General features: G+C 42.0%; 1 protein-coding gene across 10 annotated transcripts in view; it reads left to right on the top strand.

Annotated features, from left to right (window-relative positions):
- ZNF385D (zinc finger protein 385D) overlaps positions 1-26,693 on the top strand; it is a 583,216-nt gene that overhangs the window by 179,677 nt on the left and 376,846 nt on the right. For 3 of the 10 annotated variants that reach the window (XM_081882143.1, XM_081882155.1, XM_081882149.1), the window contains one exon: positions 9,435-9,559. The exons of 1 other annotated variant lie outside the window; for it this stretch is intronic. In XM_081882143.1, coding sequence (XP_081738269.1) covers positions 9,490-9,559 — 70 coding nt within the window. In that variant the 5' untranslated portion in view covers positions 9,435-9,489. Of the gene's footprint in view, positions 1-9,306; positions 9,560-26,693 lie in introns of those variants that run through there. 6 more of the 10 variants (XM_081882144.1, XM_081882150.1, XM_081882154.1 and 3 more) reach the window with 4 other exon arrangements.

Here is a 26,693-nt window from a genome sequence, read left to right as displayed (position 1 = left end):
CAGCAAAAAATGTTAATTTAAAATAATTCTTACTAGTATCTATCTGAGAGTCACTGAAAGCAGAATATGCTGTAAAGAACAGTAGGTAAAAAACCATTTACAAATGCTATTAAACAACCTATTAATTTATGGACAATATTAAATATTCATCTGTGTCAGCAGATGGTGATTTTTCTGTTAATGCAATAGGCAAATCTATTTTATAGAACTATGGCTCTGTTGTGTATAGGTTGGCCAGTTTTGGAGAGGGTATGTGTTTTAAAGAAACCGCAAGATTTTGCAGGGTTAAAGTGAGGCTACTACTGAGAACCACTCAATTTTGCTTCCAAATACTGATGCACTGACTGTCTATCATCCATTCTTTGGCATAGTTTAATACATGTACCAGTTTACAGCCATTTTCAATATAATCATCCATTGCTGTTTGGGACAGGAAAAGAAACTTTTCCCCCTGTTGTTGAGGCTCCTGAGCCAATGGTACTTCTGGAATGCCCATTCAAATATGTATCCCACTGACAGTAATGTAATGCAGAGGAACCACATTCACATCTCAGTGATGACATGCTTTCTCTGCATTATATTATTTTCATTGGGATGAACAGTTGATCATTCTGGTTACCTTCGTAGCGGAATTGGGATCTTTCTTCTCTCTGACTCCAAACCCCTCACAATTTTTATTTTTTTTACCAAGGAGTATGGTACAGGGATGTGGTTGGTGCTGTGGTCTAAACCACTGAGCCTAGGGCTTGCCAGTCGGAAGGTTGGCAGTTTGAATCCCTGCAATGGGGTGAGCTCCTGTTGTTCAGTCCCTGCTCCTGCCAATCTAGCAGTTCGAAAGCATGTCAAAGTGCAAGTAGATAAATAGGTACCACTCCAGCAGGAAGGTAAATGGCGTTTCCATGCACTGCTCTGGTTTCGCCAGAAGCAGCTTAGCTGGCCACATGACCTGGAAAAATTGTCTGCGGACAAACATCAGCTCCCTCGGCCTGTAAAGCGAGATGAGCGCCGCAACTCCAGAGTCGTTCGCGACTAGACTTAACTGTCAGGGGTCCTTTACCCTTACATTTATGAACAAATTGCTGGGAAAGTAGGAAGTTATTTCATGGGGGTGCTGCTTTCAAATAGAAAGAAGAAGGCCTGATCATCTTTAAAATTCTCCTGCATTTTCTGCTTAGTAATTCCACAACTCATCAGTGACCCAGAGGTCAGCATTTATGATAGAAATATATATTTTTATGCTAAACCAATGTGCTCCGTTTAATATTCTCATGAAAGTGTGCCAGATGTAGTTTCATGGAAAACCAATCTTGTCCTCTCATCTTTTAGGTGGAATATTTCATATACTGAGAGTGGAAGTTAAACACATAGGGTATTTAAATAGCCAATCTTGAGCTACATGTGTTTAATTTGTAACTACAAATAGCAATATTTTTACAAGCTCATCACTATAAACTGAGAATCTACGGCATTCTAAAAGTAAAAGTAAAATTCAAATGAAGTAAAAGGATGTGTCTCAGATATCTGATATAGCAGTGTGGGCTTTCTTTAGGATGTCACTTCTGAGTGGACTGTGGTGGATAGCTATATTTTTCAGTGTGTTATATCATCAGTGAAATTCTGTAAGGTGGCACAGTTCATGGCAGCCTTGAGTTACCAGTGTTACAAGACCTTCTCATTATTTATACACATGTGCATGAGAACTGTGTGTGGGTCAGCTGAGGACAGTATGCATGTGTATATGTATGAGAGTATGCGGTTATGGCATGAAGCTTCTTAAGTGTTGAGTGTGGTCCTTGGGCCAAACAGTTATTCCTGGTTTAAAGGCTAGAAAGTTTCCGAGGTGGGGAACTGGATCTTGCTGGTAGACCAATCCCCCCACCTCCCATCAATCAAGCTTAACAGGTGGGTGGTTCCACACACCTGTACGTCACCAGGTCACAGTGATGTCAGGTGACTAGTTTTTGCAAAGCACAGATCAGCAGAACTTACAAAGTGCCACGTAAACCCCAAGATTGGCTTGGTGAAAGGCAGTGGCTAGTGTCCATGTAGCCCTGGAGAGAAAAATAATAAAAATAGTTGAGAGCCCCTAGAGGGGATGGTAGCTTAAGTTGGCTGGGGTGGGGTGGGAGAGAGAAAAAGACTCTCCTAGTGTAGGTAAAAGGCAAAGGGCCCCTGGACAGTCAAGTCCAGTCAAAGGCGACTATGGGGTTGCAGTGCTCATCTTGCTTTCAGGCCGAGGGAGCCAGTGTTTGTCCACAGACAGCTTTCCGGGTCATGTGGCCAGCATGACTAAATCTCTTCTGGTGCAATGGGACACGTGATGGAAACCAGAGTGCACGGAAACTCCGTTTACCTTCCTGCCACAGCGGTACCGATTTATCTACTTGCACTAGTGTGCTTTCAAACTGCTAGGTTGGCAGGAGCTGGGACAGAGCAACGGGAGCTCACTCTATCATGGGGATGCAAACCACTGACCTTCCAGTTGGCAAGCCCAAGAGGCTCAGTAGTTTAGACCACAGTGCCACCTGCGTCCCTTTCTCATAGTGTACCATGGGTCAGGGCACCTTGAAAAGAGGCATTGAGCAGCCTTCAGGATGCATCCCCCAAACTGAACACTCTGGGGCTGCGAGAGGAGCTCATTACAGGGGAAAGGGTTATCAGCAGGCCTTAGCTCAGATTCCTACCGCTAGGTTGGTGTCTAAAGACAGGCATAGTGCTTTTTCGTGACACTACTCACCCTTAACAGCACTGGGCAAAGGTAACATGTTCATGAACGCTCCAAAATGCCTGGAAATTATAGGTGTTAAAGCCCTCATCCTTAACAGATGTTATTTAGGTAACATTGATATGGCATGGTATCTTATCCTGTAGTCAGTTCCAGCTTCATCACTGCTTTAGAGCTCCATAGCTACCTTAAAGGTAAAGGTAAAGGATTCCTGGACAGTTAGAGCAGAGTGGTATACTTAAGTTACAGATAATTATAAAGTTAATTCTTCATATCCAAACCTGTAAAATGTTTTATGAGATTAAATGGTGGGTTAGATGGACTTACACACTTGCCTTTTTAATTTAATTTTTAATGCAATCTGTATAATGGCTGTGGACTGCAAATGTCTCAACATCTTCCTGAATATAAATGGCAAGTTTTCTATACCTCCTACACACTGATAACTTCATTCACAACACATTGTTCAAGAGGTCCAGTCATCTTTCTGACACATCTTCATACTGTTTCTTTCAAAACCCAAGCAATGAGTGCATTTTGATTTTAAAAAAATGAAACCAAGCAATACATGCTCAATGAAAAATGCTTTAATTATCAACTTGTATTTTGAATAGAAACATGATAAAATAAGGACATCTTTGCTCAAAGGAGGTATTACCAGATAATAAAGATGATTCATATGGTTCTCCATTATAACCCTGTGTGTTTGTGGGAGCAGATAAGTGTGTGTTCACTCAACAATGAATTCCATTAAGGCTTTCAGTATGATTCCTTTTGTAATATGTAACAAAACTTATGGGCAGTTTAATGTGTGACAATGTATTTCCACTTCTGGCTTTATAGTAGCATTAGGTTACATTCTATAGGTGTTGTTATTATTAACAATTGAATTTTGAAGGCTGCATATTGTACCTGTAGTGGGAGTGGGGAATAATAATAAAAAAGACATACAGTGGTGCCTCGCAAGACGAAATTAATCCGTTCTGTGAGGTTCTTCGTATAGCGGTTTTTTTGTCTTGCGAAGCAAGCCCATTGACAGCTTAGCGGATTAGCGCTATTAGCGGTTTAGCGGCTTTTAGCGGATCAGCTGATAAGCGGCTTAGGGCTTAGGAAAAGGGGGGGGAGGAAAAAACCCCCGCAGGAACTCGCAAGACATTTTCATCTTGCGAAGCAAGCCCATAGGGAAATTCGTTTTGCGAAGCGCCTCCAAAACGGAAAACCCTTTCGTCTAGCGGGTTTTCCGTCTTGCGAGGCGTTTGTCTTGCGGGGCACCACTGTACATTAGAGTTGGCTTGGAAAACAAGCAACAACTTTATTAAAGCAATTCAAGAGCCTGCTGTTTGGATGAAATGGGTCAGGGAATATACTGCTTGCTGTATCTAGTATCAATTCCTTGAATCATAGAATTGTAGAGTTGGAAGGGATCCCAAGAGTCATCTAATCCAGCACAGGATTACAGTGCAGGAATCCCAACTAAAGCCTGCATGACAGATGGCCATCCAACCTCTGCTTAAGAACCTAAAATGAAAGAGAGTCCATCACCTTCGGAGGGAGTCTGTTCCAATACTGAACAAGTCTTACTGTCAGAAGATTCTTTCTGATGCTTAGTCAGAATCTGCATTCTTGTAACTTGAAGCCATCGGATCAAGTCCTACCCTCCGGAGCAGGAGAAAACAGGCTTGCTCTCTCTTCCATGAGACAGCCCTTGAGATATTTGAAGATGGTTGTCATTTCTCATCTCACTCTCCTCTTATCCAGGTTAAACGTACCCAACTCCCTACACCGAATCCTTGTCAACTGATACAAGGACCACTTGGAACAATATTGAACAGATACTAACATACCCCGAGTCATTTTAAGGACTGCTATGATGAACATGAAAAACCTGAGAACTTTCGCCAATAAGGAAAATGTAAAGGGAGCTAGATGGATGGGAGGATGTGATTCAACTTCTGGTAAGCCTTCTTTTTTATGCAACCTAGAAAGGCACATTTCTGTCCCTTTATCTTTATCTTTTCTTACACAGACAATGATAAAACCTAGACTTTGTCCTGCTTTGCTTTGCCTTGCCTGACTCATCTTGGCCAAACTGTTAACTCTTGCTATTAAGCTCCAGCTTGATCCACTGCTGTGTCCATCACATGGAATAGAACCACAGATTGATTGTATTGTATTTAGTGATAGCAGCATTTATCCAAGTCTTATTGGCTATAAAGTTTTGTGACATAATTCCTTCACTAGATGGTCCCAATTGGGTAGAATCACCTGTGTGATCGATGCAGGACGCATTGCCCACACTTGATTGATTTCACATGCTCTCGCTCCAGGACATATTTCTGCACCCATCAAAACTGCTGCTTTTACTTTGAAAATAAAAATGAGTGATATTTTGTGAAGCTTTAGATTTAGATGCACTGTCGGGAGCATCAACACACCTTTCCCTATTGTGCATACAAAATGGCCAAACATTCCACTGACCACAGTGCATCAGAATGTTCAATGTTATATGCAAATGATCCTACTGCATGTTTTCAGTGTGAATATTTTGTGTCATATACAGATAATATACTGCATGATATACTATGATTTATAGAGCTCTTTTAGTGGGGAGAAATCCTGCACTGTCACAAGTAAAGATGAATAATATCTTAGTCTCCATATATAAAATCATGGCTAACAATACAAAGACAACTGTGATCAGCAGTAGAGCTTTATAGCTGCTACATTTAAAGTAATCCAATTAAATAAAATTAATGAAATAACTTTTTGTTCTTTAATTGCCAGTCTGATTAATGTACATAATTAAATAGATTCAGGCTTTAGAAGCTAGAAAATCTTGACCTTCGGATCCCACTTACTTTATGATCAGAAATAAGTAAGTATGTTTATGTTCAACAACAGCAAATATCAACAAACTTCAAGGTTGTTTGCATTTTGTTTCAAGACATTGCCAAAGAAAATGGGGAGGAAACAGTGCATTAAAATGTTTTCTAGAAGTGAATCCTTGTGACAAATGCAAAGGTTAAAAAAGAAAAAAAACATTTGATACTCTTGATGGTCCAATTTTGGTAAACTGAGTATGTTTTGCAAGAGAAGTTGCCCTTTTTTGGAAAAATTGTATCAATTTAAAGCTTAGTATATAAAAATAAGTTATTACATTAACAGTGCTGATAAACAATGTATCTAGCCATGTTGGCTATTCTTTTGCACTTTAGTTATTCAGTACATTTGTAAGGGTAAGGACTGCTTAAAAGGATTTGCTTTTGAAATGCTCCTAAGAATATGTCAGAGGACGGATGGTGGCAAAACTATGTCAGAGATAGACCATCACTATTTTATTTTTTTAAAACTTAAAAGCAGCTGCAGAATTTGGTGAATATAGTTTCACAAAAAGAGGTGCATGGGTGCATTCACAATAAGTCTCCCCCACAATGGAACATAAAAGTACATTAAACAAGAATTTTAAATAGACTAATGAGAATTTTTTTCACGAATGCTCAAATGAAAGAATACACTGAGGACACTGAGCAGAACATTGTTTTAACATAAACCATAGAAATCTTTTTTAATAGTAATGCTGTCATTACTATAATTTGACACACAGGGGAAAAACACATTAGTAGGAATGATTTAGAAGTTGCTTCTATTGCATAACATTAGCACTCAGGTTACAAATCTGATGTATGAAGTGTTCTGAGTTTTACTCATAGTTACACTATCATATTTTAGAGCTGCCTACTTATCCCCTTGACTAGTATGAAACAATATTTTTTGTCCCACTTTGCCTATTGTATGGTAACTGAACAGTCGTTGCTCTCACCTCTAACAAAAACTGAAAGATGACTATATTATAAACATAATTCAAAACAACAAAGCTAGCCAGAGAAAATATTGTATGAATTGCATGTAAAACATAACAATCTGTGTTTTGTGTGTGTGTTTTTAAAATAATATGTTCTGCCTTTCAGCAAAAGTATTTATCCTTTCTATGTCTAACTACTGAGCGCTGGGTGGCTTCAGATGGGTGTTTATTGTGGGAATGATGTTCTTCATGCATACAAGGTTTTTGTTTTTGCATTACCCACATGATGCTTTTGGCATTAAAAATGCCAGCTTGTAACCCAACCCACCCACTCCATTTCAATTTGGATTTACCCAGTATAGGAAAAACCCAGTAAATTAAAAAAAAAAGGATCTTGCCAACAAACCATTTGTGATATCTCAGTGACTCATTGCAAATTAAGCTCCCCATCTGGAACTACCCATACTAAGTTCAACACAGATTTGATTCAGCTAAAGTTGGGCTGTGCTGAACCTCCTCCCCCCATGATCCGTGAGGCCTAGAGCCAAATTATGTGTGATGTGGGAGACCTGTAGTCAGATCTCCCAGTGTTACTCACACTTGATAGTTGTGTAGTAGGAATTTCAGCAGGTTTCAATAGGAATATAAGCTACACTTGCTGAGATTCCATCTTCTACAGAAGCATTAAAGGACTCTGTCCCTTTTTGTATCTGGCTACTTTACACATGGGTGGCCAATTTGCTTAGGCACTTGAACGGGCAGAAGGAGTGGGGGTTGTTTAATTCTTTTCCCCTTGCTGTGCCATCTTTGAAATCTAAATTTTATTATTGGAACTGCTGTTATCCTCACTGGATGGATGAGTGAGGAAATAAAGGGACAGCAAACTCATAGCTGCATTTCAGAAAAAAAGAAGACAAACTCTTGGGAGATATGATCACAACATGTGGGCTCCCAAAGAGGAGACCATGGATGTTCTGCTCCTCCCTGAGCATTTTGATGCTGCTCTGCTCTGCGGTTTGACTTAGTATGTCATCTAAACCAAGCTTTAGCTCCTCCAGGCAGACCATGAGTTGCAAATCACACAGCTTGTCATTTGTCTGAAGTGTGGTAAACCACAAGTTCACATTCAGATGACACACCCAGCTATGGCTTTGTTCAAGATAACAACCCATTGATCAGAGAGAACAAAGTGGCTGGAGGAACCCATTCATGCTAAGCCATGGTTTGGCTTAATGTTGTCACATGTGTACTTGGGGCCAGTAACTTGGTGAAAAATTTGTAGAAATGGCCTATCTCATTGGTATTGTACGATGTGCATTGCATGTAATGCCGACAGGGTTTATTTTCTAAAATGAGAATGATCAGTGCTTAAGGTGGCCTGAAAGTCATATACTGGTGGGTGGAATGAGAAGCAACAACTGTAGTGAATGAAAAATAGAGTTGAATTGTGCCTCTGGATTACAAATTATAAATACAGTGCAGCTCATTTTGTTTGGAAGGAGGAGGTTAAGAGTAGTGTTATCACAACACTTTCTCTTTTTTTGCAGTGGAGGCGGGCTGTGAAGTTGATGATCTCAGCTGTACAATTAATTAAGGGCTGGAGGGAGTGATGGAAACCAGGGAAAGAAATCAGAGTTTCATCTGTGGGTGGAAAGATGACATCCAGATGTTGGGTCTATCTGTAAATGGACAGCAAATCTACCCATTGAGAAACAATGGAGCGATAGACCTGGAAAACTGGTTTCTCATAGGCCAGCTTTGTTGTTTAGTCATTTAGTCGTGTCCGACTCTTCGTAACCCCATGGACCAGAGCACGCCAAGCACTCCTGTCTTCCACTGCCTCCCGCAGTTTGGTCAAACTCATGCTGGTAGCTTCGAGAACACTGTCCAACAATCTCGTCCTCTGCCGTCCTCTTCTCCTTGTGCCCTCAATCTTTCCCAACATCAGGGTCTTTTCCAGGGAGTCGTCTCTTCTCATGAGGTGGCCAAAGTACAGTATTGGAGCCTCAGCTTCACAATCTGTCCTTCCAGTAAGCAATGAAATGAGCAATGAAATGAGCAAAGGTTTGCCCATCCTGATTCTTTATAAAGAAAGGAAGACTTGACCATGGGAAGCTTTGCACGTTCAACCCGGTTAAATCACACCACGGCTGCAAAAGCAAAAGGGGAGTTTGCTTCTGGTGCATTTCTTTTGCGATCCTCACTGTGTTTACTTAAGCAGCAAGCCTCATGGAATATGATAGGGCTTACTCCCATGTAAGGGAGGTTTTCAGCCTTACTTGGGAATAAGCACAAAGGACATGTATAAAGGAACGAAATGAGCGTCTGACTTCCCGGCCAGCCTCCCCCTGACTATAAACATGTATTTAAAAAAACAGAAAGAAAGGATGCTGCGATGACCCCGTTCGCCCTCGTGGGCTCGGGCATGGCAGCCCAGGTCCTCTCTCTGCTGCCCCCCTTGCCAGCCGCTCTCTGGGCGGCCATTCGGGGGCGAGCTGCCCCCCACTGCCAACTTTCTTCCCCTTCGCGCGTGTCAGGAGGCGCTGCTTCGCTTATCGCTCGCTCTTTGCTGCCGAGGCGAGGGAAAGGCAGCAGCAGGCAGCAAGTGGCCGGCCATCGGCCATCTCCTCTCACGAGGCTCTCCGGGGATGCTCCTTTTCTGAGGCGAATTGCCCGGCGGGAAGCCGGCGTGGGCAGCCTCCGACTCGCCCCGAGACCCCTCCAGCTGCGGCGCTTCCCACCCGCTCGCCTCGCTCCCGCGCTCCTTCGCCCGGCCGGCTTGCTCCTTTTCGCCTCGGCGTGTGCGCGCGCGCGCCCGCCTTTTCCCCTCAGTCCCAGCCGGGCTGCTTTTCTCTCTCTCTCCCCCCCCCCCACCCCGCCTCACCGCCCCGCTTTCCCTCCCTCCAGGCGCATGGCTGGCTGAGGGCGGCTCGGTGGGCGCGCAGGGACAGCCTCCCGCAGGATGAAGAAGAGCTCGGCTGGTGGCAGGAGAGAGGAGAAGCTGCTCGCAGCCCCAGCCCAGCCCGGGAGCGGTAAGTTCGCGAGGGGAGCCTCGGCGCCCGCCCTCGTCCATATTCCTCTCAGGTTTGTGGGGGGGGGGGAGAGAAAAGGGACAACAATCTCCACGCACTTCTCCCTCACGGAGACGAGACGGAGCCTGCCCTCTGGGGCTTAAAAGGCGGGAAGAGGGACAGCGGGGAATCTGCGCGGCGGTCTTCCCGCTGCCTTGAGGCGCCTCTCGCGAAGGCGGCAAAAATAGGCGCGAAAACGGGAGGGGTGGGCTCGGGGGGGGGGGGAGAAAGAGGCCCGGTAGAGATGAATGGCGACGCTGGGCAGATGGAAGTTTCCAAATTAAGAAGCGCGTCTTGGAATTGTTGTCGGAACAATTCGGCGTTCCTTGCGAGAATGGAGGAGGGGGGTCGACGCGGTTCTGTGGGTCTGGGGTCCTTGCGAAGAACTGCGCCTCCTCAGAGACGCGCCAGAGCCCCCTCGCCTGTCTGCTCCACGACGCCTGGGACTTGGGCGAATATTTGCCCCGAGCTTTCCCGCCCTGTGACTCTCTGCTGGTGGGACCTGCTGGTGCGCAAAGGGCTCCTGAACTGTTTTGTTTCTCCTGCTGGCTTTTCTTTATAGTTCTTGCCAAAGGACGAAACTCTCTTTTCCCTGCTCGCTCTCTGCCTCCCATGCATTTAAGCTGAAGGACCTTTGATTTGGTTGTACTGTATGTCCCCCCTGATGTAGCGAATGGGAAGGGCTGCAGCTGAAACCTCCCAAACTCACCCTCTGAACTGGATCCTGCCTTTCCACTGAATCTCAGAGCAGTGCCCTTCTATCTGTGCTCCGAGGCATTGGGTTGTTGTTGTTTAATTCGTATGATGGGTCCTGGCACTAGAAACAGGTACCCGAGACTGAGAACTCTGGTGAGCAATGGCTAAAATAAGTTGAGCCAGTGATTTGTTATAAAAGCACTTAGGAATGCCAATAAATCTCAAAGAGAGCGCTCCAAACCTTACTGGCTAGCACGTTCAGGAGCTTCAATGCTTGGAAAGCATTTTTAAAATAATACATTTTTTCCCCCTGTGGGCGGAAGAGAGAGGTGTGTTTTGTTGGCTTATCTGGTGAGAATTCTGCAGAACCTGGAGTAAGAGAAAAACAGTTTGTTCTGATTTCAGATCCTAGTGTTTGTTGATAGGTGAGCTATAGTTAGTACAGTAGGAGCAAAGGATGCTTATTATTTTTTTACTAATAAAAGCTTTCCTGTCTGTGTCATATATGCTGATGTAAACAACCAGTTACATATTAAGCTACTGGCTTGACATCCATAGAGAGAATGACACTTTCTGGTTCGTTTCATTGGTCTTTCGAGATTGCTGTTTAACTGTACCAAACACAAAGCAATTAATTAAACCAAAATGAATAATTAAAAATTACAGAGCTGCAGTTTTGGGGGAAAAAAACATTTTGCTGTTTGTTGCTGAAAGTCTTTTCCCAGAAAGTAACTTTGGTGCTTGAAGGGGGAAAGTTAGTGTGGAGATGCTTTAAGAAAAGGTATAAAATAGTTAACATTTGGTGGTGATCCTGTGGCAGGGACTTGGCACTACGAACTCTGCTTATTAAATGGCGTAATTGTCATGGGACTTAAGTAGAGCCAGATTTTTGACTCTTGGAAAATGAGAATTTACAGCGGTTTCTCATAGTCCTCCTCCTGCACCTACACCTGCCTCCTACCTACTTTCAGTTACTGTGGCTTTCTCATTACACTGTCACTTTGTGAAAGGCATACAAATGCGTCAAGCATTAAGTGACTGCTCTGAGAAAATAACTATGCATGAACTATCCAATGCATAAAGTAGAAAGCTAAAGGAAAAGATGCATTTGGGCTACATGCCTACACCCACTGACTAAACTGAGACGGAGGGTTATTGGTCTGTGTTTGTTTTATTATATATTTTGTAATCTCATTTTGTATTTTTCTGTTGTGAGCTGCCCCAGGATCTTTGGATGGAGGGCAATACAAAATTTAATAGATAATAGTAATAATAAACAAATATGACTTCTTGGGGGTAGACATTAGCAAGCACTGCTATCTCTCTTTAACCTACACTTCACTCCCTAGACAATTGATACTTAGAAAAATAATAGGGAAACCCATTAAAATCTGAGTAGGTGTTTAAGATGGATGGGCAATTCATAATCAAAGAGTTGGAAGGGACCTGCAGGATCATCCAGTCCAACCCCCTGCAATTCAGGAATCTGCAGCCATCCCATACAGGCATTGAAATTGCAACCTTGGTGTTAACAGCACCATGCTCTAACATGGTTCCATAGCTATATGGAAGCTAAGACACAGATATGTGGCACAACCCTGAGGTCAAATAGGGCACCTGTGATTTACTCAGAAGAAAGTTCCACTGAATTCAGTAGGACTTTCTCTCAAGTAAGTGCATGTAAGACTGCAGCCTTCACAACCATGTAAAGTGAGTTATTTACAGTCCAATCCTATGCATTTCTACTAAGGTAGGCATCCCCAAACTCGGCCCTCCAGCTGTTTTGGGACTACAATTCCCATCATGCCTGACCACTGGTCGTGTTAGCTAGGGATGATGGGAGTTGTAGTCCCAAAACAGCTGGAGGGCCGAGTTTGGGGATGCCTGTAGTAAGGAATACATAGTTTATTTAATGTTTGTACCTCATGTTTTTCATAAAGTCAAAGTCAAAACACCTTGCCCCCCAAAACACCAAAAGTTGCCCAATGCTATGCACTGGATTTTGAAGCTTAGCAGAATTTGAATCAGGGTTTGCTGAATCTCAAACTTTTAGAGCCACTTTATTGCAAAGTTTTTAAAATGCTAGCAGGCAAACAAACTTCTGGTGTGTTGACTTCTAGTGTGTTCCTGGAAAGTATCAGAAATATTTGCTTTGTCCATTTGGCTTTAGGCATGGTGGGTAGCACAACTGTGTTGGTGTGAATTATATTTAACAAGATTTGTTAACACTTGTGATTTCTCCCATCCAAATCCCTTCCTTAGCCAAGTCCAAGATTTTCAGCATTAACCATGCCCCTGACTAGGGCACAGCAAATAGTGGCAATGCAACTAAAATTGGCTACAGTTTCAATTGTAGACCAGTTTGTGTCTCACTTCACTTAGCGTAGCCCACCAGCCATGTATTGTGTTGAGTCATGAGCTTGACAACCTCCTGTTTTATTTTTTTAGCTTCAGGAAGACAACAAAACCAAGAGGCATTTCTTGCAGGTGGTCTCTAAAATGATGGAAATTCCTTGTCTCTTCATTGTATGTGGAAGATCCCAGGTTTTCCACCAGGTAGACCTGAGAAATACTCCCTGCCTGGTTAACAAGGAAAACCACTGACTCTATATGTATATATATATATGCATTTAGCAAACTGCTGCCTTTTTATATATATTTCAAGGCTTTTATATGTTATTTTCTCTTTTAAGGTTTTATTTCCATAATGCCTAATAAAGGTTTGATAAAGTAAAGTAAGTAAGTACTCCCTGCCTGAAACCCCGAGTGTAGATCAGTGTTTCCCAAACTTGGGTCTCCAGCTGTTTTGGACTACAACTCCCATCATCCCTAGCTAGCAGGACTACTGGTCAGGGATGATGGGAACTGTAGTCCAAAAACAGTTGAAGGTACAAGTTTGGGAAACACTGGTGTAGACAATGCTGAGCTAGATGGACCAATCGTCTGACTTATATAAAGGCAGATTCCTGTGTTCCCACAAAAATTGAAGGTTTGTGCCTGTGTGGTTAAACTCCCTATAAGCTATGTGGAGAGCTACTCTCACAAACAACTTATTTTGTGTAACTCTGCCTGTAAAATTGCATTATAGGCAGCTGATCACATAAATGATTGCACTTGTGAAGCAAATCGAAGCAAATTTCAGTAAGGAACCTTTCAGATACTGAACCCAAGTCACCCTCTTGGCAGAATCCTATACATGTTCACTTGTAAGTAAGTTTCATTGTGTTAATGTAGTTTACTGCCTTGTAAATGTATTTAGCGTTGCAGCCAATCTTACTCAATAAACTAATTAATAAATTACCGCAGGCACATAGATACATGCAAGTTCTCTCAAGCTTGCATCAGATAATTTGGCAGTGATTCAGTAACTTTTAAAAAGTTCAGATTTTATACGATTTCTCCAAACCCATATTTGCCACCTTTCCCGTTCCCCACAGAACCAACCCCCTCTAAATACATTATCCTTTTCCTTCCTGATATGCAAGTTGCTATGGTGGAAACAAGAGCAGGGGTGCCCAGGGTGAGAAGGGACAATTCCATCCCAGATCACAGCACACCAGGGCACAAAGACCAATCAGCCTGGGATGCGTAGTTCTCCCATAGGCTGCTGCAACAGGTGGGGGGAACCCTCCCTCTGAAAAGGGAATGGGGGAGTGTGGATTGACAGGGAAGTTGGATCACAACAGGTGCAGGGATAGGGGAGTTAGAAATATTTACATCACCTGGATTTTATTTTGAGTCAAAGGGTAATTTTGGTGCTTGTAAAGTTTGCTGCTTTTTGAGGATAGGCCTATAGAGTGTGCCCAAGCCCCAGCTCAGAGAATTTTGCTAGCCTCTCTGTGAGCAAACTACATGCTGTACTCCACTACATGCCATGAAGCTGCAGTGGGGCCTTATCCATTGCAAATTGACCTCAGGAGGGGGCAATTGGCCTGGCTGCTTTTGTTCCAAACCTGCATTTATCTGGCAAATATAGCTGTGGTGGCCTGAAGGATGAAAGCAGCACTCTCTCTTTGTTTGTGTATTTGTGAAAGAATGTTTCAAGGAATAAGTAACTAGGAAAGGAAAGGATAGGCATCCCTTTCTCGCCTACCCTCCTATTACTTATCAAGGAAAATAGATATATTGTGACTTTGTTACATACAGCTGCAATGTCACATTCAGATTTGTCCCTTAACAGAAGGTTGGTCTTAGGTTCTGTATTTTGACTTTAAATGCATCACACACAGCCAATGGCTAGCTTGGATTCTTCCAAGAAAAAAACAGAACACCTGAGAAACTACGATCAAGTCATTTAAGCAGAAGGACATAGTAAAAGGGGTGGTTGTGACAATGAGTTGAAAGGAAAAGAGTGCACTACACAAATTGGAATGTTCTTATTCTTATTTCTGGTTGCAAGATTAGAGAAAGCAGTTACTGACAATTGCATTTGAGAATTTATTACCGTAATTTATTTATTGAATTTATATACCGCCCTGGACCTGGACGTCCCAGATGTATAAGATAACACACTTTATTTAACAGTCTTGAGAGGTTCTCCCTATGGTGGGAGAAAGAGCAAAACAATGGTTCCTTCTAGAGAGGATGGATTTGGGGTCCTAGGAACAGGTGCTTGGTGCACTTTAGAAATGGTGTGTGGACAGGAAAGGACTTCCGATCTGCTATACCTGCAAAAGTGACATCCAAGCAGCAATCGATGGTTAATTAGTAGTGAAGGTGGCGCTGGGGTTTTTCTGCTCGATCCTACACATGTATGCTTATTTGGAAGTAATTCCACTATGCTAAAGAGATATTTCTCTTGGGTAAGTGTGCATAGGATTACAGATACGATGCGCAATCCCAATCATTTATTCAGAAGTAAGACCCGCCGAGTTCATTGGGGGGGGGGGGAGACTCACTAGAAAGTATGCATATACAGTATTAGAAATGTTTAAACTTAACTCTGTATGAGTAATGTTTATAAGTTAAATCAGGGGTGGGGAACCAAATGTGCCCCACCAGGTCTGAAAGGATGTTTTGGACAAGCCACTGCCACCTACTTTACACCTGACATCATATATGACATCATATGTGTGGCGCACGTAAGAATGGGTTGAACAAGCCCTTTGAAGTGTCTCCCCTCACTCCTGCAGGTGAACTTCAGCAGGTGTCAGCCATCTGATGTCAGAGGATGGCTTGGGGGGAGGGGAGGGAGAATGATGCACAGAATAGCTTCCAAGCCCATAGCTGGTGGTTTCCTGCATCCTACTGAAATTATAAAGAACTATGCAGTCATGATGAAGCAAATAGTAATATCAAAATACATTTCATACTTTTTTTAAAAAAATAACAATACCAAATGTTTATTGGTTTTCAAACCAGTGAAGTACATATTACTGTTGTTTTCTTACACATATTTGTCCTTTACATTCTTTTAAAGACCATTTATTTTCTCCTGATTAATAACTTTTAATTATAGAAATAGCTTTTGCAGACTTTAGTGCTGGGTTTAGATTTGGGAAATTGAGATTCACATCCCTGTCCAGGAGGATGGCTATTTTTTGGAAGTCACTTTCTGAACCCAACTTACCTCACATAATTTTCTGGAGCTTAAATGCCACTTTTACCTTGCTGGAAGGCCATAATAAAAATACAAGTAATAATATTTTAAAAAATTAATACGGTAGATAGATAGATGATGATAGATAGATAGATAGATAGATAGATAGATAGATAGATAGATAGATAAATAGGTAATAACCTTGAAGGATGCATTGAAGGTATATGTTGAAGTTTTGAGCATCAGGTTAGCACTACTGAACCCAAAACTCTGCACAAATAATTATCAGAATCTTAGCCAAGTTACTCTATTTAATCTTCAACTTCAAAAAAACACTTCACCCTCTTAAGTGTGACTTCTCCAAATAAATTTTAGCTTTGGTTAAGAATGCTGATGATTCCCTTTATCAGCACTGTGGTTTTATTTGAAATAGCCTTGTTAAAGAAAAACCCACAGGGGTGACAAAATGGAAACTAGTATTTATCTGTCTTATAATGAATTCAGTAGTGCTTGATTTAGCAGTATTTTCAAGCTATAAACAGAATTGGGTTTTTAGTTTACTGATGCATGAATGGAAATATGAAATGACATTTGCAGGGATGCTAAGGGCGGCTAATACAACTCAGAATCCAGAGCAGAGAGAAGGAAGATTCAAGAAATAGTAATCAGTTAGTTGGGAAATTGTATGAGTCCTTTCTAAATTTCTGCATTTGCTTTGACACCAGAGTAAACCCATTTCTGCATTATCCCCCAATATAAATTTGCTTCATTTATTCTGAAAGCAGCAGGAATTCAATGAGCTTAGCGGAGTCTTTTTTTTTTTTTTTTTTACTTTGCTACAATTAAGTAGTTAGATCGGTGTTGCTTTGTTCTTTCATATTGTCACCTGAGCCCTAAATATTCTCTCTACCACCATATTTTCCCGCAATGCTGGTGTTCCTCCATGGAAGTCATTTGCACAGTTGTTCAGGTGCATATAGCTGTTTAGGTGCATGTAACAGAATGGCTGATCCAACCTAAGCATTTATATGCTGTCACAAAAACTGTTGGAAATGGGTTGTAAGCAATATTTATTTACCCATCTTTTTCTCCTGCTAGTTGTAAGTGTGCATTACACAGAAGGCTGATTTATTTCACATAAAGCTGTTGTTTTTGGCTGATGGGAACTTTTACCACCTTGAATCTTGGGGCATATGGCATTTTCAAGTAAAGTGATCAGTGTTTCATAGTTCTGGGAATTTCCCCTCTATTTTGTAAGTGTACAGTGTTCAAAATTCCCCAGGCGCCAGCTGCATTCTGCGAGTACTGCTGATGCAATTGCAACCATGGGGAGATCTCTGGGTGCCAAATTGGCGACTGACATCTCCATCTGGCTGGCTCCTCCAGTTTTCTTAAGGAAGTAAACTGAAGAGCTTATTTATATCCCATTTATATCCCACCTTTTTCTACAAGGAGTACATGGTTCACCCCCCTCCTCAGTTAATCCCTACAACAACCCTGTGAGGTAGGTTAAGAGGCTGTGACTGGTCCAAGGTCACCCATTGAGCTTCATGCCTGAGTGGAGATTTGAACCCTGATCTCCCTGGTACTAGTCTGACTCTCTAACCACTACACCACACTGGCTTCCTAGAGTACTTCTGTCATGAGGCAGCTATTTAAATTAAGTAGGTACAGCGGTACCTCGGGTTAAGTACTTAATTTGTTCCGGAGGTCCGTTCTTAACCTGAAACTGTTCTTAACCTGAAGCACCACTTTAGCTAATGGGGCCTCCTGCTGCCGCTGCGCCGCCGCTGCACGATTTCTGTTCTCATCCTGAAGCAAACTTCTTAACCTGAAGCACTATTTCTGGGTTAGCGGAGTCTGTGACCTGAAGCGTATGTAACCTGAAGCGTATGTAACCTGAGGTTCCACTGTAAATAAATAAATATCAGGAAAGCAAAATGTCCCTTAGAGAAGAATCTGAAGTCTTTTCCTTTAAGCTTGAATTTATTTTATTTGATGTTTTAATGTGTTGTAACCTGCTTTGAGATTTTTCCTTAAAATGTAAAGCAGTATAGAAATGAAATGAATGATAAAAATAATAATAGCAACAAATTCAATTGCAAAAAAGTCTCCTAGACATTCTGTTGTAGTGACTGTAACCTAGGTTTAAGGTATTATTTGGCAATTAGTTTATGCATCTGAGTTTCTAACACCATTGTATTAGTGGTTCAACACTGTTGTGTTAGACTCTTCTGAAATACAAAAATTGGAATTATTGTATAAATCAAGTAATTTGTCTTGGATGGTCTCACAGTGTTCTTTTGCTTGCAGAGAAGATTCTTGCAACAAAGGAAACTATGGAGGTTTTGTGCAATGAAGTATGTGAAGTTGAAATATGCTTACTGGAAAAGTTGTTCAGTATTATGTTAATGATATGACCATGCAAGGAATCGTGTCAGGCAATGCACTGGGACCATAAATTGTGACATGCAAAAGTTATTGGGTGGGAAAAGGTACATGGGAGCAAGAAACAGGGTAAGAGGTGGATTAGCAGCTGCACAGGCAGTGGGAAATTTCCTTTGTACTGGAGTCAACATGATGATGGCAGTTTAATGGAGCCAAAGTATGTTCAAATCTGCATGTCTTGCATTAGATCATAGGAATCATTCCTATTAGGGCATTGTTGAATAGCTCTTGTTTTGATTTATAGGGCTCTTAAAATCCTGATGGAAACTTCCCAGCGTAATGCTGTTCTGTTGTTAGCTATCATTGTTCTGCTGATCTGCTGCTGCTTTTGCACAATTTCAGCACTCTCACCCCTTTGGCTTAGGAGTTCATTTTCCTCCATAGAATTATCCCAGCCAATCTGGGTGGGATGATATAGCCTTTCAGTTTTGTCTCCAGGCTGATATGGACCAAATGAAGCTGATTTACAATGGGGGGAGCTGCATGAAATTTGTCAGGATTGTAAAGGCAAATAAAACATATTCAGGGCAATGACTCCCGAACAGTCTGACCACGTTCATGATTCTCACAGTGGAACCCCCTCCCCCCCAAAAAAAAGCCTTGGCAGAGGGAGCTTTGCATTCTGATAGAATTCTCCCTCCCTCTTTTAGTGAAATGGTTTCTCTGAAAAGGTTCTAGGAATGAGCTTATTCTCCAAAATTTTGATGGTTTGCTTTTTATGTTTGGGAACCTCTGGCTCAGTAACATTTTATACTCACATCTGGAAGTTTCCAACCTTTGAATTCTGCACACAGTCTCGGGCTTTTGTCTTTCCATTCAGACTTGCTATGTTATAACAATGAATCATCTTATCCATTAACTAAACTTGGAATGTCTGCCTAGGCATTCTGAATTTGTTTCATCACATTGCGATAATAATTTGTTGGAATCTTGGCAACTCAACCACTTTCCCAGATGTATTTGGGTTGGATTACACACAGTGTTGTTCTGAGCAACAGAAGGATAAGACATCACAACATTTGGATATACCTTGATTTTATTTAGTTCCCTGTATGTTGTCCAGTCTTTGGTAACAGGTGACGCAGGGGTTTGGAGTAGGGAGCTGTAAGAGTAGAATAACAGGCAATGAGTTTGAATGCTCTTAAAGGTCACAGGTCAGAAAGCAAGAACAGCCAAAGACAGGTCCTTCAGAACCCTGGACAAGTCCAAGGGAAAAGACAGCCTGTTCTGAAAAAGGCTAGTCACTCTATAGCCCCACAGTCTGACCTTCTCACAAGCCCTACTCCTTTGCGAGAGAAGGAATATCCTTAAAGCAGTGGTTTCCCATCAGTGTGTCATGGAACCCTGGGGTGGTGTGGGTGATGCTCAGGGGTGCTGTCCCTCTATCCTTCCCTCCCTCTTCTGGTGCCCTCTTGCATCCCTGCCTCCCAAAGGCTTGCACAGCTGTTTGGTACAGCAACCCTGCTGCAGCCACTGTTGCCTCCCAAGGTAAGGTGCTGGCTTCACGTTTACCTTTGACCAGTCTCCATTGGGCCACTAAGGCTCAGGGAATCCTCTGCCCATGCTCCTGTGGGGTGGTGTGAGGAGGCACCTGTCTTGGGAGGGCAGCTCAGACAGAGACCAGGGGCAGCAGGAGTGGCTGCCTGGAGGATTGCCAAGGAGAGAGGAGAGGAGAAGAGGCTGAGGGAACACTCCACAAGGGAGAGTGTTTGAAAAAGGTTGAGAGGCTGCAAGCTTTGCAGGCCCTAAGGGGTCACATAACTGGGTTCCTAAGCCCCACAGCTTCATTTGTTCAGTCCTAGTGAAACCAGTGGGACTTACTGAATAAATGTGGCTAGTTTTTGGCTGTAAGTTTGGCATTCATGGGGACACGGGTGGCGCTGTGGTCTAAACCACAGAGCCTAGGGCTTGCTGATCAGAAGGTCAGCGGTTTGAATCCCCGCAACGGGGTGTGCTTCCATTGCTCGGTCCCTGCTCCTGCCAACCTAGAAGTTTGAAAGCATGTCAAGTGCAAGTAGATAAATAGGTACAGCTCCGGTGGGAAGGTAAACGGCGTTTCTGTGCAGTGCTCTGGTTTGCCAGAAGCAGCTTAGTCATGCTGGCGACTTGACCCGGAAAAACTGTCTGTGGACAAATGTCGGCTCCCTCGGCCAGTAAAGCGAGATGAGTGTCGCAACCCCAGAGTCATTCGCAACTGGACCTAACAGTCAGGGGGCCCTTTACCTTTTCGCATTGATGGTAGTGCAGGAAAAAGACAAAAGGCATATATGGCATGATCATCTACTAAATATCAGTATTAAAGTTATGTGTGTGTGATGGCTTTGGAGTCTCCAACCTCTTTAGGCCTTGGGGCACACAGGAAACCTGAGAAACTCATAGGCACCACAAACACCCACCTCTGCCACCCCTATAACCACACCTGCCCCAGTGTTTGAAACTCCCATTGTTCTAGGCACACTTTGCAACAGGGAATTTCATTAGCGTGAGCAGTTTCTGAGCTCTGGGTGCAGTACTGCGCCTAAGATTTCAGATTAAAACTGCAGAGTGGAAGGAAATTAGGACCTTTTTTCCTGCCTCCCCACTTCCAGCTGTTCTCTGAGGACTGGAGAAGAGACCCTTTTAATAATATTAGGGGGGTGGGCAGGGGAAGGACCATGTGAAAAATGAACACAATATTTTAGCTGCAGTTCATTCATTTTCAGCTTTGTATTCTTGTTATTAAAAAAGCACACCTAGACATTCTGGTGTTGCGCCTATAACCTTGGTTTAAGGTGCCATTTAGCTCCTAGCTTTCATATCTCAGTTTCTAACACTGACCTGTCCTTTACTCACTCTGTAGCCAGTAGAAGGCTCTCAGCTGCAGAGGGAACAGCTAGCCTTTCCCTCCCCAGCTGCAACACCCCATTAGGTTTAAACTTAGTCCTCTGTTAGTTACAATCAAAGTCCTATTAGAAGTGTATTGAAATGGGTGCAGGAAAAAGGAGAATGTTGTGGGTACTAGGGAAAGTCTTGGCAGACACATGTGCAGTCACGGGCACCATGTTGGCATAAATTCAGTGGGAAAATCCATTTGGGTGTTCGCAGTGCAGACAAGCAAGAGCTAAACTAAATTATTCTCCCATTAAAACTAATGTTAGTAGTTAGCTGGTTTTGGTTCTTCTTTTCAGTTGGACCAGCTGAGCCAAGGAATTTCGGCATATCGTCAGTTCTGCCCTTTAGAGGTATATTCTCTCTAAAGCAAAAGCTAGAAGTGCAAACAATATTGGCAATATTGGCTTAAATGTTATGTTATGGATTTCAAAGAACACATATCTCACTGGGATCATATGCATGGCCAGTTGAACCTCCCAAAAAGAAGACTTCCCACTAACTTCAGTTGTGTTTGCAGTGATATAGAGCACAAAGGACCAATGCTTTAGTTTACTAGAAACTTAGGAAAGATTCAGAAGGGACCCATGGACAAGATTCTCCAGTCTTGAGACATGAATTTTCTTCTATTGAGGCTAAAACTGAACAAGCAGAACAGTTTTTTAAATATAATGTGCAAGTTCAGTTTATGGCATTGGATAATCCAGTTTTATAAACTCATGAATATGTAATTATGCATTTGAAATAAAAAGAGTGCAGATAAATTATGAAGGCAAATGTGCTATTTTGTTTTAATCACATAAGAATTTTATACAAAATGTAATTTGCTGATTTTCCATATTCAGTTGCCACACTATTGCTGTTTCTGTTGAATAAGGAAGAGCTGAAGTGGCCTCAGTCCATGTCCTTTGTATCTTTCTGCCTATTGCTGTTTTCTCCTCTTTCATTTTACATCTATATAATAATGTGAAGGTATCATTGGAAAGTTTAAATATCTCTTTCCCTGTGTATCCAAATTTGAAAGACAAGACTGGTTTTGTTCTATGAGTGCATCTGGTAACCACCACCTTTGTGAACATTTGGATAACTAACTCAGAACAGACAGGCTTATCAACATGGTTGAATATCTCTGGACGTTGAATATGATGAATTTTGTGAATTCCATTATGATAACCAATTAAGTGCTATGTTCTTTGTGGTTTGTCATCTTGTTTTTCATCTCTTTTTGTGGTTTGCATTTCATGAACTATTAAATCATCCAATGCTTGACCCTTAAGCATTTTGCGTTTTTGCTTTTTTCTTGCTCTTTGCTGCTGAGAAATGTATGTAACCATATCTTACATTTTAAGACCTTTTTTTTTTTGCTCCTATGTGTAGCATCTTCTTCAAAGGAGCCTGCATCTGATATTTGAAATGGAAACTTGATAGTTTTATCTATTTTCTCCTAAAGATATGCAATCTGGTTATAATAAATCCCTGAAGGCAACTGAAATATGAATAAGACACAAAGGTGGTTAAAAACATTGTGAAAATGTTTTTTTAAAAAATTGTTTTGAAAAATGTCGCCATTTAGTATCAGAATTGTATATTTCACATTCAAAACGTTTTATTTGAAGCTGTATAGCTGAGTCCATAGAACCACTGAGTGTGCCTTAGTTAATGATACAGTTGAAGTTGACAGAACATTGTTACACACAACACAATAATATTTGTATTGCATTAAAGTGTATGTTTCCACTGGAAAATCCTTTCTAGCTTTTCATCAGTAAAATGCAAGTACTAAAACCATAATAAAAAGACTTTTCCTGGAGTGAGCACTATAATGAGCCAATAGAAATAACAGATAGAATCATTAATGCTAGTATGATTGTGTAGAGCTTGTTGGAAAACATACATTTCAGTTGCAAGTCTTTATGTGGGAAACCTATGTACAATAACTTTTTAATGTCCTTACAATGCTTTTCTAAGGTCATGATTTCATAGAATTATAGAAACGTAGAGTTGGAAGGAATCCCAAGGTTTATCTAGTCCAACCCCCTGAAATGTAGGAACATGCAGCTGTGGGAATCAAACCTCAGACCTTGGTATTATCAGCACCACACTCTAACCAACTGAGCTATTGCACAAGTGCTTGTAGCTCATAACCTTACTCTAGGAGTAATTTTGACAATATGTGTTTGGGATGTGCTGTTGAGTGGGCAGGTACAAGTTGATGTGCCATAATTTATTGTTGATCACTGGAGCTGGAGATGGTGGCATAGGATTCCTGGGCTGCTGTGTTGTTAAAATGCCCAGAGCATATTGGAACTGTGGGACCAAACAAACAAGGACTTCGAAGGTCGGAGCTCAGGAAGGGGAACGGAATTGTCCTTGAACTCACATGGAGGGTGCAGCAGAAGATCAGGAACAAGGAGATGAATAAAGTTTTGGTGACTGCGAATAACTGCTTGGCTGACGAGATGGACCCAAAGCCTGTAAATCCTTGTGCTGTAATCATCCAAGAGAGCCAGCCTACACAGACCTGCACTCTCCTATTTTGCTCTACATCTTTTTCAGAGCATGGAATGCTTTCTCTTCAGTTCACAGCTGCACACATTTTCCCTGACAATTTCTGTCCAAATACTGTTACAGTAAATGTATATATGTAGCATTACATTCAAATTCCATGAGCAACACAGGCTCTACCCCCTTCTCCACTCTTTCAGAAATGTATGCTAAGCAAAGCTTCATTGAGAAATAAAGCAATGAGGCTCAGCTAGAATTTCTGCTTAGTATAATGATCACTCCACTCCATTTAGTATAAATAGCACATTATTTGAAAACATGGGGTATTTTTACAGTATTATGGACGAGTTAATATATTTCACTCCATATTCCAGATACTTTAATTTAATGACTAAGGAGGACCTATTTGGTTTCTAACATTTGATGTTCCTTTTATGTCTGTTTCACATGTCCAGATTTTATCAACTGCATTTTTTCCTGCTTCCCAGTGGCCTTTTTAATCTTTTTTCTTCTTCAGATCATAGAGTAATGATCACATGTGACAGTGGCAGGGTGGATGTAAATATATTGCTATAAGTGTCTATAACAAGATGGGGTTGCAATTTCTTTCTCCTTTGAGCATAATTCTCTGTGGTTGATGTGCATGACTTTGAAGGTTATAGCTGTCCAGTGTCAGTAATTCACTAGGCCATTCCTAAGTGCATCTGTTTACAAGGTTATCTGTCTGATGATTATTGAAGCAAGCAAGCAAGTGCAGTATCCTGTTCCCGAATTACTAAAGGAGCTTATCTGTGTCCTGGAAAAAAACACCCAGCATCATGGCCCTTGTGCTTAGCAGTGTTTGGGGCTTAAGTGAGGAAATAATTCAACTCCCTTTTAATGAAACACTGTAGTCAACAAATTGGATAAAACTGCTTGTGATATTCCCTAGGTCTGTCTGAGGATGGTCACTAGCTCAGTTGCTAAGCCCAGACTTCCCTCAAAATACCTGCTGCCACCTGCTGACTTTATATTCTTGAGTACATCCTTACCAGGCATGTCGGGTGAAATATATTAACCTTAGAATCCCAGACCGGAATACAGACAGCTAATTAAATTAATGTTTATGTTTTAAGGAACATAGCATCCAGAACAAGTAGTCATTTTTATACAGAGTACTCACAGTTCTAATGCCCTATTCTAACTCTTAAAATTTATGTGTTTTCATGTGCACTTTCATTATCTTCCACTTCATGCCCTCTTTCTCACGGACTCTTCAGCTGCCCTATTTTTCAACTCTCATTTCTGACCAACAGTTCCTATCTGTCACTCACTCTAGCTTCACCCAGCATTCCATTCCACTTTCTTCCCCTCGGTCTTAAGTCCTCTTGCCCACATCTGCTTCAAAGGGTTTGAGGACTATTCAGAATGGCACTGGAGTTGGCATGAATTGGCAACTAGAGGGGGAATTGTTGGCAATCATTTCCCTGGCTGTTCCACTGCACAAAGCCTCTGTTAATTCAAGGAGCCTTCTGTCAGTGGAAGAAAACCACTGGATACATTCTGAATAAGACTTCTTCACTGTGGAAAAAGAAGCAGTAGGAACCTCGCAGGCTCTCGGATCTGTATTTGTAATGATTGTGGCTTTGAACATAATCTGCACTTCACATCCCTTGCAATATCTGAAGTGCTTAACAAGCAGAATTAAGTTAATTGAGGGAAGAAGACTTTAGAACATGCAAGCCTTGCCCCACCGAGGAGAACAAGAAGGAACACAAATTTGGCAAAAATAAATGCAAGTGGACATTAATGGATGTTGTATATTTGTGGAGTGTATTAGTAAAAACAAAAACAAAAACAAACAAACCCAAAGAAAAACAGTTATTTTACTAACTTCCTAAGTGGGGCAGTGAATAATTTTCTGCAGTTCAAATAATTCATTCTGATTTTCTGCAGAAGCATGATAGAGGAGTATCAAATTACACAGGATGTAGAAAAAGTAGATAGGGAGAACTTTTCCTGCCTTTCCCATGATAGTATAATATTGGTTCATTCAATGAAGCTGGATGCTGGGAGGTTCAAGAGTGACAAAAAAAAAAAGGTGTATCACAAAAACATAACTGAACCATAATATTCCTTGCCACAATATGTGGTGATGGCCATAAACTTCAGTAACTTTAAAATGGAATTGGACAAATGCATGTAGGCAGGGAAGTAGCCTCAGGGAGGGGAGTGGCTGTCAGGGCAATGGCCCCAGACACATTTTTTGGGGGGGTGCTGCTGCTCATGCTACCCTGCCAGCCCTGCACTGCTTTGCGAGGCTGGTATGATCCCAGCCTCACAAAGCAGCTTGGGGCTGTCAAGGTAGCACAAGAAGGGTCCTGTGATCCTAGCCAGAGGGTGGTGTGTGTATCCTAGGGTGGCACAGGGGTCTTTAAAAAAGCTCAACAACCTCAGTCTGCCCCAGGCACCAGTGGGGGTTGCTACACTGCTGTCTCAGTCTTGCAAAATGGCTTGAGGCTGGCATTGCTCCAGTGGCATTGGTGAGGGCTGGGCTGCCACAGGCTCCATTCACCCTCCGCACCCCAGCGCCAGCAAATCATGCTATGCCGCTGCATGTAGGATAAGTCTACGAATCCCTGATCATCATGATGGTTGTATACTACTTCCAGTATCAGAAGTAGCATGCATCTGAATACTGTCGCTGGGGATTATGAGCACTATTGTCCTCATGTCCTGCTGTTGGGCATCTTATGGGCAACTGGTTGGCCACTGTGGAAAAGAGGATGCTGGGATAGACAGGCCTTTGGTTTCAGGACTCTTGTTATGTTATTACATGAAATTCAGGTTTCACACAGCCACCAGTCTTTTAGCACACTGCAGTGTTCAACATATTTGCAACCTAGATACTTTTCACAGATGAAATGTTTTCTGATTCTGTGGCTTCTTATTCCATTGAGAGAGGATGTGCTCCAGCTCTTATCGATCCCCTCTATAGTTTGCCATCCAATATATGGGTTTCTACATAAAAGGTGGTTGGTGAAATACAGATCAAATTAG

This window comes from Podarcis erhardii, assembly GCF_964252035.2.
Source record: "Podarcis erhardii genome assembly, chromosome: 12".
In the NCBI taxonomy this organism is placed as follows: domain Eukaryota; kingdom Metazoa; phylum Chordata; class Lepidosauria; order Squamata; family Lacertidae; genus Podarcis; species Podarcis erhardii.
This window is presented reverse-complemented; position numbering and strand designations above follow the sequence as displayed.